The sequence below is a fragment of the Mixophyes fleayi genome, unplaced genomic scaffold, assembly GCF_038048845.1.
Source record: "Mixophyes fleayi isolate aMixFle1 unplaced genomic scaffold, aMixFle1.hap1 Scaffold_4035, whole genome shotgun sequence".
Classification (NCBI taxonomy): Eukaryota; Metazoa; Chordata; class Amphibia; order Anura; family Limnodynastidae; genus Mixophyes; species Mixophyes fleayi.
In genome coordinates this window covers 908-17,556 of record NW_027448018.1, presented here as the reverse complement: position 1 = coordinate 17,556, position 16,649 = coordinate 908, and the positions used below count along the sequence as shown (strand labels likewise).

The following is a 16,649-nucleotide window of genomic DNA, read 5'->3' as shown; positions in this document are numbered from 1 at the left end:
TGGCAGAGGAAGCTGCATTTGAGCCATTGAGTAGAGTCAACGCATCACTACTAAGACTCCGCTATCTGTCGCTCCCTCTTGGCCAATAATAGTGCAGTTCCTCAAATATAAAGATACAAGACTCGTCCTTTGGTTAGCAAAGAGTAAATATCAAATCCAATATGAAAACATTTCCATCTATTCAGACTTCTCTGATATCGGAAGGCCAGAAGAAGATTTGCTCAAGTGAGACGGCGGCTCCTTGACTATTTTTTATTATTATTATTATTATTAATTTTTATTTATAAGGCGCCACAAGGCGTCCGCAGCGCCGTACAGGGACAAACAAATTACAATACAATGGGAGACAGCACAGTAACTCAGTAAGCTCAATGCACAACTAGAGAGGGCGGGGAAGGGGGAGGGAGGATCCGCAAACAACGGGGCCCAAAAAGGAGGGCGCGGAAGACAGGGAGACCCCCAGGGGGGGGGAGGGAGCGAGAGTGGACGTGGGGTGGAGGACCCTCGAGGAGGAGGGCTAAGTAGCTGGAGAGCAGAGTTAGAAGTGGTGGAAACAGGAGGAGAGACTATTCAACTGTATTTCCCGATAAACCATGCCTCGCGGCATAGACCGTCTTGTCTTCTTCTCATCTCCCGAGGAGGCCAATGGGTGGTTAGATCAAGGAGACCATAGAAGATCCAAGTGATATCTTCTTAACCTAGAGGCTATTATACAGTGTGGGCCATATAACCTCCAACTGGATAGAGTCGGAATTGTGAAGCTAATTTTACTTTATGTGATTGAACTTGTAAATATATCCAGAAATACTTAAGGGTTTTTGTAGTTGATTTTGGATATAGTGTAACCTACCTTACTCTATGTGGTCTATCCACTAGTACAAATATGGAGGAAAGAGAGGTCACTTTGCAAAACTGTCCACCGGGGAAAGTGCCCCGAAGGAATGAACTACAACACGGACGTATGCTGATCAGAGGAATCATCTCCATATGTATAATTTTATGCCACAGGTGGGCTTCTCCCACCCCTCCTCTGTGCAACACTGTCCTCCCCCACTTCAGAGGTCGGCTCTGCTCTGGAGCTGAGCTTTGTATGTTAGAAACAATTTCAACCTTTGGGGCCGCTTCACGGTGGCTTTACGTTAGTACATTGAACCCTATGGTTTTAATTGAAAGAGAGCCAATCTTCAAGTTAGGGAGAAGATGAAGGTTTGGTCAAACTGTTAATAAGGCCTTGTGTTTGCTTTCCCTAAATGGCTACCCCTTTTTCTCTGTTTCTTACCTTGTCTCCAAATCCTCATGCACACACGTCAGGGGGAAATTAATTAAATGCAAACTATGACCACAGCCTCACGTGATGTACACTTGCTGGTCTTACGATAAGAAAAATATTCCTGATTTTTGCTCGCTCCTCAGCTTGTAGTTCAGGTTTTTATAACATATATTTAAGGTACAGGCCTATACATAGTACTGATAACATAGTCTAATACCACCTTTGCCAAAATTCTCCTGTTATCCAGGCAGCGTCCCAAATTATTATCCAAACAGCTTCATGTGTCCACGAGACGTCCCCAAGCACAAGGAGAGCACTTTCTCAGCCGCAGGAGACATTGATCGCCATGACAGCGCAGTAGAAGAGAACGTGTTGCAGGTGAGGAATATAACGTGTATATATGAAAGCAGCGGGTTATGGTGACATCACGCAAGTGACCTCATCAGTGTTTGGTTCCAGGTGAGATCCTTCTACAACAAGACTCTTAATGAAGCTGAGCGGCAGAGACTGTGTGAGAACCTGGCCCTGCATCTGAAGGATGCGCAGATCTTTATCCAAGAGAGGGCGGTAAGTGACCCTGCTGGATGGACCCCGAATTAACTCCACCCTGCACCGTGACGGATATTTACTACATCTAGTTCACATGTAAAAGATGCCATTAGCCTTGCTGAAACCCATACTGACCCGAGAGATTCTTAGGGGCTAAATGTATCAAGCTGCGAGTTTCCGTCGGGTTTAAAAAGTGGAGATGTTGCCTAAAACAACCAATCAGATTCTAGCTGTCATTTTGTTGAATGCACTAAATAAATGACAGCTAGAATCTGATTGGTTGCTATAGGCAACACCTCCACTTTTTAAACCCGATGGAAACGTGGAGCTTGATACATTTACCCCTTATTGTTTTACCCTGTATAGTCTACTGTTTGTACCATGTACGGCGCTGCGGATACCTTGTGGCGCCTAACAAATAAATGATAATAATAATAATAATAATAATAATAATAGGGTAATTCTTCTGAGTTTACGATGGTGACGTTTTTGGAACCCTAATCACACAATTCATATCCCCAACGGCTGGAATTTCCCCTAGAGGGTTCTCCCCCTCTCTCCCCTTTGCAGTTTGTGGCAGTGAAGTTTTTGGCTGCTCTCATCAATGCGAACCCCAACATTAAGGGGGTACCCATAGGTGATACAGCCCATAGATGCTTCTTATTTTGCAGATAATCTCTCTATGGTCCCTTCCAGTCTTATATACTGTATACATCTGCGGAGATATTAGGGTCCAATGAAACAGCTTGTATATCTGAATCCATCTCTTCCTATAGGCTATGTTGTGAGCATTAAAATGATCTGATTGGCTAACAAGCAGGGTACGGGGTGTACTAATACACAGTTTAAGAAACACTATACAGTGAAGTTCTCAGACCTTCGTAAAATGTACCTAAACAGTATAAAAGAGCAATAGTCTCATTTTAGGTTCTGTGCAGCCAGTGATCAGATATCACCAGAGGTAAATTCACCTGTGTGACATTAAAGGTGGATTTCTGTCTATTTCTCTGATGTTGGATTGCAGACACACACATAGACATAGACACACACATATAGACATAGACCATACTTGCCTACTTTTGGAAAGGGGGGCGTGGTTTTGCGGGGCGCAGCGAATCGCAGCATTTTGGCCCCACCCCTGAGACAAAATGACATTTTTGTAGTGGGGGTGGGGCAAAAATGACGTGATTCACAGCGAATCGCGTAATTTTGAGGAGCAAATTGGCGTATGCGGGATACTTGCCTGCTCTCCCGGGAGTCCGGGAGACCCACACAGACACACACACACACACACATAGATACACAGACATAGACACACACACACAGACAACACACACACACACACACATATAGACACACACACATACATACAGACACACACAGACACACACACAAACACACAGACACACACACATATATACAGACACACACACACACACACACACACACACACACACATATAGACACACACACATATACATACAGACACACACACACACACACACATACGTACAGACACACACACATAGATACACACATACAGACACACACATACGTACAGACACACACACACATAGATACACACACACATACAGACACACACACACACATAAATACACAGACACACACAGACACACATAGATACACAGACACATAGATACACAGACACACACAGACACACACACACATATATACAGACACACACACACACACACACAGACACACACACATACATACAGACACACACATATATACAGACACAAACACACACACACACACACACACACACATATAGACACACACATATACATACAGACACACACACACACACACACACACACACACACATACGTACAGACACACACACACACATAGATACACACACACACACATAAATACACAGACACACATAGATACACAGACACACACACACACACAGACACACACACACACATATATACACACACACATATATACACACACATAGATACACACACACATACAGACACTCATAGATACACACACACACACATACACACAGACACACACACACATACACACACACAATATTACATTGCATCATAAATCAAAGTCTACTATTTTCTTATTTTCAATTCTCAGGTGAAAAACTTCCGAGATGTAGACCCAGATTACGGGAACCGCATCCAGACTCTACTGGACAAGCACAACGCCTCTTCTGGACAGAAGGTAGTAGCTTTTAAACGACAATATAACAACTTTTCATCAAGTAATATTTTATGTATTTTTAGAATTATTATCCACGGGGAAATAGAGTGGGATTTAAGTTTTTATATTTATGGAAAAGTATTCTTGTAACTATTTATTTAGAATTCTTTACCTTAACGTTTTTAAACAATATCAATCAAGTGGGAAAAAATGGAACTGACTTAATCCAGTGAATTAATAAACTGCGCTATCAGGAATAGTGGTTTAGTCCAGAGATCGGCTGTGAGGTGCCTGGATGCTGAGGAGTCAGTATTATTCCTGGGATAGTAAGTTATGCAGTGATCACCCAGATATCTAAGGATGATATCCAGCTATTGTGGCCTTAGGCAGCATGTGATTTCTATTTGCGGACTGTCAGCTCCCTGTATGTACTATGTATTGGAAATATGGGAAACTTTCTGCTTCCAAAGCGCATATCCCAATAAGAATTGTTGCTTAGAGGCGTCCCCAATCATTCCTCCCCCTCCATTCCTTTATGACCCATCACTTGAATAACAATCCTCCAGCAGCTTCACTGTCAGTAAAGCTCACATCACTCTTGGGGCTAGATTTACTAAGCTGCGGGTTTGAAAAAGTGGAGATGTTGCCTATAGCAACCAATCAGGTTCCAGCTGTCATTTTGTAGAAGGTACTAAATAAATGAAAGCTAGAATCTGATTGGTTGCTATAGGCAACATACCTACTTTTTCAAACCCGCAGCTTAGTAAATCTAGCCCCAGATGTCTGCACCCCGGTAATCTGAAGTTTAGCACTAATGACCTGGCAGCTTGGGGAAGTGAGGACAAAACATCACTTGTCAATCAAGTGTGATATTACAGACCTCCCCTGATTATCACATTCACATATACAACTTATCAAGAAAAGTGATTACTGCTAGATGTATTACTATAGTCTGACTTTAGTAACTCAAGAAAATTTGTCTAAACTACTTTGAGGTATTGCAGTGCCTCACACCTCAAGCTGCAACCTTTCACCTGACAACTAATAATTTTAAAACGTTAAATATATCCCTTTGGCGCCTTAACCAAAAGCAACATAGTTAAAGGAAGCATTAAAATGTCTTTTTTTTAATGGTCATTTTTTAATTTATTTTTCACTCTCATTTAGGAACCGCTGCACAATTACACTCGGTGCCCATGCCCGTGTCCTGAAACAAAGTAAGGGGCCGTAAAGACGGTAACAAGATGTCAGGAAGAAAATAAGAATCGCAACTCCTGGCGCACTTAACCCTTTCTATGCTGGAGGATCTAATTTAACGCTATCGATTTTGTACCTGCCAATATTGAACGCTTAATTGCTGAGACAGGCAACCTGTGGCTCTTCAGATGCTGGGGAACTACAAGTCCCAGTATGTCCTACTAGCCACAGCAATTGGAAGGCTACACATTGCCTGAGCCTGTTGTATTTTTTTTATACATGAAGCAATAATTTGTATTGTCTAAAATAGAATTTAACATGTTTCAATGTATTCCATTATAATAAATATATATATATATATATATATATACATACCGTTCTTATGCTTATTGTCTTAATATAATGCTTCTTACAGACAAAACCAAGTACCGTAAGTGCTATTTTTTTATAAATATGTAAAGCAACAGTGACACCTACAGGCTGAAATATAGTAGTACAGTCCTTCAAATAGAATTTCTAAAAAAAAATGATTGAAGGTCTTGAATTTTCCCTAAATGGTTTGATGGACACATTTATCACCAATGCAAAAGCGCTGAGTGTCTTTAGTGTGAATACAATAACTGTGTAGACTTTGAACAAGCTCACCACTTGTGATTATTTTCCATATATTTTTTATACAGTGCAGTAACTGGATTGGTAATGCTAATCTATTGTTGTATGAAGTATATGCTTCTTTATAGCCAATGTTTCATTCTAGCTGTACTACAATGAAAGGACAATTTGTTTACCAATACCAGATTATATAAAATGCACTGCCACTTATGCCCACCAAGTGGCGATACAGAGCTCTTCCTTCCAAACCGTATTGTCATTGTATAGTGTTCTCTATACGGTACTGTAGAGCAAGACTCTTATATGTTTAAATTATACGTATGCTTTGCAGATAGTGTGTAATAATTTGACATGGGAATGCCAAGAAATTTGTTTGCCCCGTCATGATTTCCATTCTACTATAACTTTTATACTAGGTATCTGCCAATCACAATGTTAACTCAATTTCTACTTGTATTTAATTTCCAAACAATAAATTTAAATTAACTAACATATATAAAATAATCAGCATCTCTAGTTGTTCGCATTGATACAAGTCCATCACGTTTGCCCTGTGAGAACAAGATTCAGTTCTGATTTCAGAATAGTCATGTTTTTCCCTAAATCAACATTATATCTGTTTGAATATCTTGATGTCCTAAAAATGTCAACTAGTCTCTTAAATGTGCTCACTGGAGCTCATTTCTAGCATTTTCCACATTTTATTGCCTTTACCGTAAAGAATCCTTTCCATACTACTTTCTCTCTAAGCTTCGGAAATACTTGGGTATATCTGCTTGTGGCATAGACACATTTTCAAAATTATTTTGTATTACTCCTCAAATGTCTTATGATGTATTTATGCTTTTATGACTAGTCTTATTAATGAACCTTTTCCACTTTTACATCATTCCAAACTGTCCTTATTTGGACTGAAAGCCCTGTCCTTCCTTTCTTATTGTCCCTCCTTTCTTATTGTCCCTTCAGGAATCAAGTTATTTAAGATAGCCCTACCCATATGTCTTCCACCTCTTCTCTGGTCACTATGTGGAAATGAAACAGAATTAACAAACCAAATGTCAGGTTTAATAAATTTGCTGCATCGTTATTTTTGCAGCATGATTCTGGTTTCATAAGACTGGTCAGGTGGCGCAACCTGCTGGACAATGGTGGTAGCACACCAAATTACTATTGTGATTTTTTTCTTTTCATATATATGTGGAATAAATTGACCATACTTGCCTTGGAGGGGATTGAATTGCAAGGGAGGAGGGGACCAGGGCGCAGCTAATTGCATCATTTTGCCCAAAGCTGGTGCAAATCATACTGCTGTAAAACTCATATCTGTCTTCAGGTCTGCATTGGTTCACAATTCTGCGTTCTGCACTCTGACTTTGTTAGAACGCCACTTCCCTTCCGGTCACGCCTCTAAAGGCGCAAGTGTGGATGCGTGACATTCTTCATAGGTGTCAATGAGTTATTGTGACAATGCGCAGAGAGAAATTTACGCAATTTGCGTTACACAAACAGACATACGTTCAGCCCTTCTTCAGGCCCTACGTCTGTAAACATGACATCACCCAGAGTTTACCGCTGGCATAGGAAGAATAAACATTGGTGCTGTGGAACACGCCAGAAAAGGTTGGTCTATCCACTCGTAAAAGTCTGTTGCTAGGCTAAGTGGACCCTAGCAACCAATTCAGCTGGATTCCGTATCTTATGTCTTAATAACAAATCCAGCGACTATCCAATGAGAAAATGCTCTACGGATGGTGGAGAAATCATCACAGACAAAGGTTGTTTTGAGCAGAGATGACCTTTAACATCTTACAGACCGTATCATACATACTACAATCGGCGCCATATTTAATTGGCTTTGCGTAAAAATATTCTCTTAAACAATATTCACATTTTTACATACAATCATTTACAGTTTGTGTGTATTTATATATTGCAGGAAATGCATTATAAGAATTCCATTTTTTTCAATTAAGATAAGTGAACACACAGGATTTTGTTCTCCCCTCAATGGGTATAATGAAGGGATAACATTCCTCTCACAATCCCTGATTCAGGGGGGTCCGCGATGGCTGTAAGACCTTTGCTTCTGATCTCATCATACTTCATTTCACCAAAAATCTAGTGTTGGGTGGAATTGGCTTATAAAGAAAATCTGTCACCTACACAGGGTGGAGGCAGTTATTGTGCTGGATGCACGAAAATAGAGGCTGGAAACTTGTGACATTACTGAGGCAGATAATGACCAAAATTCATGGGAAACTCATTTCTAGTGCGCTCTCAGTGATGTCACTGGTTCCTAGTGTAGGGATAGGCTGCGCTCTCAGTGATGTCACTGGTTCCTAGTGCAGGGATAGGCTGCGCTCTCAGTGATGTCACTGGTTCCTAGTGCAGGGATAGGCTGCGCTCTCAGTGAGGTCACTGGTTCCTAGTGCAGGGATAGGCTGCGTTCTCAGTGAGGTCACTAGTTCCTAGTGCAGGGGTAGGCTGCGCTCTCAGTGATGTCACTGGTTCCTAGTGCAGGGATTGGTTCAGTACACATAATAGCTGCCTTCACTCTGCGTAGACCACAGGCGCACTATAGGTTTTTTCCAGCTTTTGCAGACACATCCTCTTACCTCCCAACATCCCAGCAGTAGGGACAAAGGTGCGACTAGCACGACAGTCCCCTCAAATCGGGACTGTTCTGCCTAAACCATGACAGGTGGGAGGTATGAACAAGCACACTGGTAAGTAGAATACAAGAGTATATATATATATATATATATATATATATATATATATATATATATAAAACATGTAACCAAACAATGGTTATGCTCTTTATACAGGTCTATACATAAACCCCAATTTGGGAGAACAGAGGGAGAGCGGTGGCATTAGACCAAGAAGCTGAAGATTGTGTAACAAGCAGGACAAGATCTTTGTACATCCAATAGCAACAAAATATTAAAAAAAATGGAATCTTGAACCAACTCTTCATAGACGTCGTCCTATTTATTAGTGGAAAGAAAGACACATTTCAGGTGGTCTTCTCCTCCTTCGCCCGACGAGGGTGAATAAAACCTCTGAAATGATGACTTTCTTTGCAGAAACAAATAATTTGATGCTAGTGTGGATCTGGTTTTGCTGTCAGACCTTTATGTTCATGTATGTACACAAGGGATATAAACACGGGGGCTATGGGCGGCAGGAGAACTAGTTGGGGATGATGGATCCGAAGATTAAGGATTGAAGAACAGGAAGTCTAAAATACTAGAGCAAGGATGTAAAATATGTTAATCAGGAAGACAAGGCATATCCGATTTTGGAGTTTAGGGGTGGAGCTTAAGAGGAAAGTGGGTGGAGTTTAGCCATATTTGGCCGTTTGTGGGCGGAGTGTTTCGATTTTCGAAATGTTGGGATTTATGGCTAAGGATTAGTTTAATATTAGTGCTTACAATCTTCAGTCGGGCAGAGGGAGTGTACCAGCAGCCTGGTGTTAAGTCACGTTTGCTTTGCAATATGCCATGAGCGTTATATGGAAATAATATAACGCTGGCGTTGCTCTAGTATGGGTCAGGATAGTGTTACTGTGGCTGTGATACAAGGCATTGATGGGCCCTATAGACTTGGAGGGCCAGGCAATAACAGTCTAACATTTCGAGGGCCCAGCTCTGTTATTCTGAGGGCCGCTGGCACATGCGCAGTGAAGCCACGCTTGGCACAGAAGAGCAGAGAGGGGCATCGGGAGGGTGGACCAACATTGGCAATACCCGCAGCTGCCACACAACCTGAAGTGGCATTAGATCCACCACCGCTGCCAGATCTGTACATTGCTGGTTCTTCTTACTTTGCACCTTGTCATATCTACTGCATGTTGTACACCTTTAAATACAATGAATGGAGAACAAAGAAAGGATAATACTGATTAATATCACTTCATGCTTCAGAATTCCGCGCGGAGTTCCAAATTCTGTACGAGAGGATGCCTGTCCTTCGGTCAGTGAAGTTGAAAACTGATTCATGGAATCTACATCTGTGTGACGTTGTGACGAGTTGTCCTCTCCCCCCCCCCCCCCCCCGGACCGCCTACTGTGCGGAAAACAGGTCAGCGCCACCCATAGGCATTCTTTCCGAACTTGTACACCAGGCGCCTGTCCACACGCTCCAGGATCCCCGTCTTGTAGTAGTGCCTGTGAATACATTATGGATATGTCAGTGATGAGAGGCTCAATGTCACTTTGTCTCCTTCCTTGGGCAAAATGGTTCCCCACATTGACTCTATATCTAAGTCATGTTATATACATCTAAAAAACATTTCCAGAATTCGCACATATCTCACACAAGACACTGCAAAAACCTTAATTAATGCACTCATCATCTCCCGCATCGACTATTGTAATTCCCTCGTTACTGGTCTTCCCCAAAACAGACTCAAACCCCTACAATCTATTTTGCACGCAGCGGCTAGATTGATTTTCCTTGCAAATCGTTATCTCTGCTAAATCACTCTGTCAGTCTCTACACTGGTTGCCTGTTTTCTATAGAATCCAATATAAAATACTCTTAGTAACCTACAAGGCCATCAACTAAGCTGCACCAACATACATCTCCTCTCTTGTCTCAAAATATCTCTCAACTCGGCAACTCCGTTCTACACAAGATCTGCGTCTCTCATCCACCCTCATTACATCCTCCCATTCCCGGTTACAGGACGTTTTTCGGGCTGCACCCACTCTATGGTATTCACTCCCTCGCACAATAAGACTCTCCTCTGGTCTACAAACTTTCAAGTGTTCTCTGGAAACCCACCTCTTCAGACAAGCTTGTAATATTCCTCAACCCCCCTGTTAACCTCACTACATTACCCTATTACCACTCGTTACACAATTTCACACAAGACAACTACCCCCTGACCAACATTGTTGTGTGACAGGATCATTTAGCTTATAAGTCACTTTTACCTTTGCAGTCTGGCTGGGCCGAAATGCAAAATGTATACTTAACCTCATGTGTCAATCTCCCATTGTCCCATAAGTTGTAAGCTTGCGAGCAGGGCCCTCTTACCTCTTTGTCTGTTTTACCCAGTTTGTTTATTAGTTTACTATTTTTGTCCCCAATTGTAAAGCACTACAGAATATGTTGGCGCTATATAAGGAGCAGCCCTGGAACATTTCTGGTACTACCAGTTCCTTACTTGTGTAAAGGACAGTACTACAAAGAAGAAATAGGACTTACATACAAGCAGACATTGTGCATGGTGAAAACTAGGCTGGATTGTATAACAAGTTAGATGTATGAACTGTTTCCTATAGAGGAGCATTTTATACATATATATTGCTATGGTTTATGTACTCTAATTGGCTACATGTTGGTCTAATGTTTGATAATTCTAAGGCTCCGATTGGCTACAGGTTGGTTCTAGGCCAGCCCACTTTAAAGAAGTTGTTTGGATATACACTGCATGGGCAAAAGTACGTGGACACTCGAACATCACAATCACATGGGAGACGGTTTCCACTAGATCTTGGAACAAGACTGCAGGGATTTTCATCCAATCAGCCACAAGAGCATCAGTGAAGTCGATCACTAATGTTGGGCGATAAGGTCTGACTCGCAGTCAACGTTCCAATGCATCCCAATGATTTTGGGGTTTAGGTCAGGGCTCTGTGCAGACCAGTCAAATTCTTAAACAACAAACTAAGGAAACCATTTTTTGGTTGACCTCTCTTTGTGCTCGGTGGCATTGTCATTCTGAAACAGGAAAAGACCTTCGCTGAAATGTGTCCATAAAGTTGGAAGCACACGATTCCCTGGGATGTCATGGCTTTTTGTAGTATTAAGAGTTCTCTTGGCGTCTGACAAATCCAGATGCGTCCGTCAGGCTGCCAGATGTTGGCGTGTGATTCATCACTCCAGAGGACATGTCTCCACAGCTCCAGAGTCCAACGGTGGTGTGCTTTACAGCAGTGAGTTGACATTTGGCATTGTGCATGATGGTTTGAAGTTTGTGTGTGGCTGCTCGTCCTTGAAAATCCAATTCCTGTAGCTCCCGAAGAACAGTTCTTATGCTGACGTTACTTTCAGAGACCATTTGGATCTTGGCAGTGAGTGATGCAACCAGGGAATGGAGGCCCCTGGGCTAAGGGGACCTCCATTCCCTGTGAGGGCCCCCCCCCCCGGTGAGCTGAGCTGCCCCCAAGGCACTAACCTCCTTCTCCTGGCATTGCAGTCCTTCCCCGGCGCGCTGTATGCTTTTTACTGAGGAGATCTTGTGAGAGTGAGACTCACGAGATCTCCTCAGTAAGGAGACTACAGTGCGCCGGGGAAGGACTGCAGTGAAAGTGCTCAGCAGCATTGATTGCGCCGGGGGCGCCCCCACCCCGACCGATCAATAATGGTGCTGAGCACTTTCAAGGGCCCCCTGGATGCCCGAGGCCCCTGGGCTGTAGCCCAGTTAGCCCTAGGGTTAATCCGGCCCTGGATGCAACCAAGGACAGATGATATGTGCTTTAGTACTTGGCGACCCCATTCTGTGAGCTTCTAAAGCCTACCGATTCACAGCTGAGTTGTAGCTCCACTTACAGTTGACCGGGGCACCTCTAGCAGAGCAGAAATTTGATGAACTGTCGTGTTGGAAAGGTGCATCCTATGACAGTGCCATTTTGAAAGTCACTGACCTCTTCAGCTCCAACCAATTCTACGGCTAAAGTTTGACTATGGCTGTTTGCTTGATTTTATGCATCTCTTAACAATGTGTGTGGCTGAATTGGCCAAACACGCTAATTAGAAGGGCAGTCCACATATGTTTTGCCATGTAGTATATCTAAGAAAAAGGAAAGGCAATAGGTACTCACACCCCAGTAAAATGCATCTAAACACACAGCTAAGTTACAATGAAGAGATGGAAATGGGTAGAGCATGTGAGCACCTATCGCATTTCCAGTTGGTGGCCAGGTCTGATTTACTCACAAGAACCAGTGCTATGTGTAGAATGTAGTGGAGGGTCCGGCTCACAAAATAAAAGGAAATGTACATTATTCAAAATTAGGGCGTTTTTAAAACTATATACATTTTCAGTAAAGCATGTGGACATAAGCAGGGGGGATTTTCAGATGGGTCATGGTAGATTACCATTTTGGAACCTTTCTATAAAAGAATCAATGACCCTATTCCCACATTTGCTAACATACTGGTAATACGGAATATCATCCATAGACTATAATAGAAGAGTGCCCCCCAGTGGACAAGCAGGTAAAATCAGTTTTACAAAACATATTTTTTTTCAAACAAAAATAGTGGACACCCACCTCAGAGCCCTACTGAGCTTCTCGTAGTTCATCCTGTCGTTACGTTTCCTCTGACCCCACATCCGTGCCAGGGCCTCGGACTTCAACACACGGAAGATTCCCTGCTCCTGGTCTTCCCAGTCCAAGATGCCGTCATTGTCCTCGGGTGATAGGAGAAGATCCCTGAGGAACTCCCACAGGTGAGAACTGTGGACACCTGGAACATAGAAGATACCTGTGGAATCTGGGGTCAGACCAACACCGCCTGGCTGTGGGAGCAATTAATCCTGTGTACTTCTGATCCAGATATAGTAAGGGCAGCTAGTTATACATTGAATGGACATTGTACAATTTGCTTATCATAAGCTTGCTGGCAACACTTGTTGCTTATACCAGTGGCGATATTGGGTATCCCGCCTGGTATCACAGCGTGCGTTGCTTCAACACAAGCCCAATACTAGAGATTGATCCAATCGAGACTAATCAGATTATTACCCGACCTGTTGGAAAACCCAATCACAATGGTGGGCCCCAAGAAAGCCGTGGGGGCCAATTGCTGAACGGTTGGATCTCCTTCAATCTGGCCACCTACCTGTATAACCAAATTGTACAATGATCCTGTGCAGACTTGTTCAGGATTGGCCGATGTGTGGCGATAGCCACCTTACCAGAACTTTGTCTACAGCTGCATCTTTGTCAATATCTCATTTGCAGCAGGTGGTTATTATAACATATATATATTTATTTATTAAGTGCACTGTTAGAAAAGGGGCAGCATGGTGGCCTAATGGTTAGCACTTCTATCTTACAGCGCTAGGTTAATGAGTTCAATTCCCAACCATGACCCTATCTGTGTGGAGTTTGTATGTTCTCCCTGTGTTTGCGTGGGTTTCCTCCCCACACTCCAAAAACATACTGGTAGGTTAATTGGCTGCTATCAAAATTGACCCTAGTCCATGTGTGTATGTTAGGGAATTTAGACTGTAAGCCCCAATGGGGCAGGGACTGATGTGAGTGAGTTTTCTGTACAGCGCTGTGGAATTAGTGGCGCTATATAAATGATGATTGAATTATCTTTATATGCTAATTCAAGTTCAGATTTGTTTCATTTTTTTGGGGTGCAGGTTTTGGGGTTTGTGTGAGTTACTACCAGCAAATATACTCATCAGGGACCAGCGCTCATAATCTTACCAGGCCGACTTCGGTTGGGAGATCTGTGTTTTTTCACTGTTTCTGGTTTCACGTATGTTTTATTATCACCTAAAAATAAACCATATAAATATACCAGGAATGGATTTCATTAAATAAATCTATTCAGTAATACAATCCCTTTTCATGCTCTAATGGATAAATTATTTTACACAATAAAAAAAAAATGCTTATTTAATACACAGCTGCATCACTTATCAGACAATGAGATATTAGCCTGGTTTAGTCCACTTCCCACTTAGAAGAACAGAAATATAACTCTCATTGGTTAAGCCCTATTTATGATCCTTCTTTATGACACCTGACCTCCCGAGAGGGGCGGTCAGGTGTCACATATGTTATTAACCCTACATAAATTGAATCTAGTACTATTTGGTCTCCTCTCAGAAAAAACTAATTTAATAAAATAATTATAAATAAAACTATTATCTTGTCCTGGACCATTTAATTGTGTCAGACCGAAGTAAATTACACATATGCACACCTCTATGCCAGAGGTGCTCAAACCCAGTCATCAAGAGCTACTGACAGGTCATGTATTCAGGATTTCTGTTTGTAGAAAGAAATTGGGATAATTTCTGAACCATGGAAATAGATGAATTCACCTGGGCCCGATTAAAGAAATCCTGAAAACATGAACTGCTGGTTGATCTTGAGGACTGAGTTTTGGCAACTCTCCCTTATATTCTAGATATTTCAGCCTTACCTTGTGGGACTAGTCCAATTATGGTAAAGTAAATTAAAAAGGCATATAAAACTAGTCTATAGGCTCAGATGCTGAGAGGAGAAAGGGAGTGGGGTCAGTCCAGGGGGTATATCTACTAAACTGCGGGGTCTGAAAAAGTGGAGATGTTGCCTATAGCAACCAATCAGATTCTAGCTGGCATTTTGTAGAATGTACTAAATAAATGACAGCTAGAATCTGATTGGTTGCTATAGGCAACATCTCCACTTTTTCAAACCCGCAGTTTAGTAAATAGACCCCCTGGCCTTTTATAAATTTCGTGCCTATGGGCCTTTATTTATGCAGCTGTTATGCAAATAAATCAAAGTGCTAGCTGTAATTCATAGAAATACATTTCCTTACCCGCATACATAAGACATTTATAATTTAATTTAAATGCATATGGTTTACAAAACATTTATAGAAAAATCTAAAATTACAGACCAGACACAAGTCATGTCTACATGTTGTTCTAAAAATCTGTGAAACCAATTGAACAAGTTGCGCCACTTACGCTCAGCACTGCGGGGTGGCGGTATTTCCTCTGTACTGCTAAGTATTTGAATGCCTGAAAAACAAAAATACAAAAAACAAAGACAGGTCATTCTGGCAGTGTATGCCCCAGGTTGTTGCCCATTCTGTAGAGAACATGAGCGAATGAGACTACGGGACCCTCCCTGTCACCACGTCTTACCGTGCGTGCGAATGTCCTGGAGGAGGCTGTAGAGATAATGACCGCACGCCCCCGCGGCCTCCGTGAAGTCCTCCTTGGTCAGACTGCAGAGCTCCTGTCCTGTCACATTGAACTGAGAGAAAGGAATACAGGTGGCGTCCAACTTGTAGTTGTCACAGCAGTACTGAAGCCACTCACAGACGTGGTGCCTGGTCCAGTGTTCTGGGGGCAGCGATATCCACAGGGAAGGGACACCTGGAATACGGAAATAACGATAACTGTGGCCTAGAACTGACTGGGCTCCACAAATATGGCCGCTATGCTAACGTTATGCTGGACAATTTAGTGGCTTTTAAACAAAATGATCCAATGTTGCAGCAAGTTCAGCCTACTCTTATAAAGCAAAATCCAATCTGATCCATCACATGACTGATCAGATTGGATTCCTTTGACATGTGTTTGAGGTCAACTCATCACATTACATTGTGACCCTGGCCAACCAGTAGGGCCCAGGAAACTATATATTTGTCCAATATAATCATCTTTTAGTGATTTAATTAGTCACAGATTCAGTTTTGTGACTGGGTAAAGCAGAAGGATCACAACAAGTTTGCCAAGATTACTCACAGCCACTGAGATGTACTCCAGTACTCCAGCAGAATTATATACACTATACACATTAAAAGGCTTAACCGCTGATATCCTGACTTCCCTTACCCTCTTACTCTTATTTAACTATGACCTTAAATAACTGACACAAGACCTGAGTGTGGCAAATTTAAATAGTTAAAAAGCAGTCAGTCCGACGTCCGCCAGGCAAAGCCCAACTGTCCCGGCATTATCCATAGGACTTCATCAACTGGGGGAAACCAATCAAACCCCGGGTTTAAATGGGGGGAAACCAATCAAACCCCGGGTTCAAGTAGGGGGCAACCAATCACACCCCGGGCGCACATAACT

The 16,649-nt window shown here is 42.3% G+C and overlaps 2 protein-coding genes across 2 annotated transcripts; one reads left to right on the top strand and one right to left on the bottom strand.

Moving 5' to 3' along the window:
* The first annotated feature begins 540 nt into the window (after window positions 1-540).
* LOC142134149 (catalase-like) lies at window positions 541-5,561 on the top strand. Its single transcript, XM_075194489.1, has 4 exons — window positions 541-1,648; window positions 1,730-1,837; window positions 3,941-4,027; window positions 5,174-5,561. The coding sequence occupies exons 1-4, from the start codon at window positions 1,550-1,552 to the stop codon at window positions 5,225-5,227; spliced, it is 348 nt and encodes a 115-aa protein (XP_075050590.1). The 5' UTR covers window positions 541-1,549; the 3' UTR covers window positions 5,228-5,561.
* A 2,854-nt stretch (window positions 5,562-8,415) lies between these two features.
* LOC142134150 (ETS-related transcription factor Elf-5-like) lies at window positions 8,416-16,006 on the bottom strand (the record flags this gene model as incomplete). The annotated part of the gene is made up of 5 exons (XM_075194490.1): window positions 8,416-9,987; window positions 13,105-13,300; window positions 14,275-14,343; window positions 15,531-15,584; window positions 15,711-16,006. Coding segments are annotated over 5 exons (700 nt in total), but the record flags the coding sequence as incomplete, so codon positions are not given.
* Window positions 16,007-16,649: the final 643 nt, after the last annotated feature.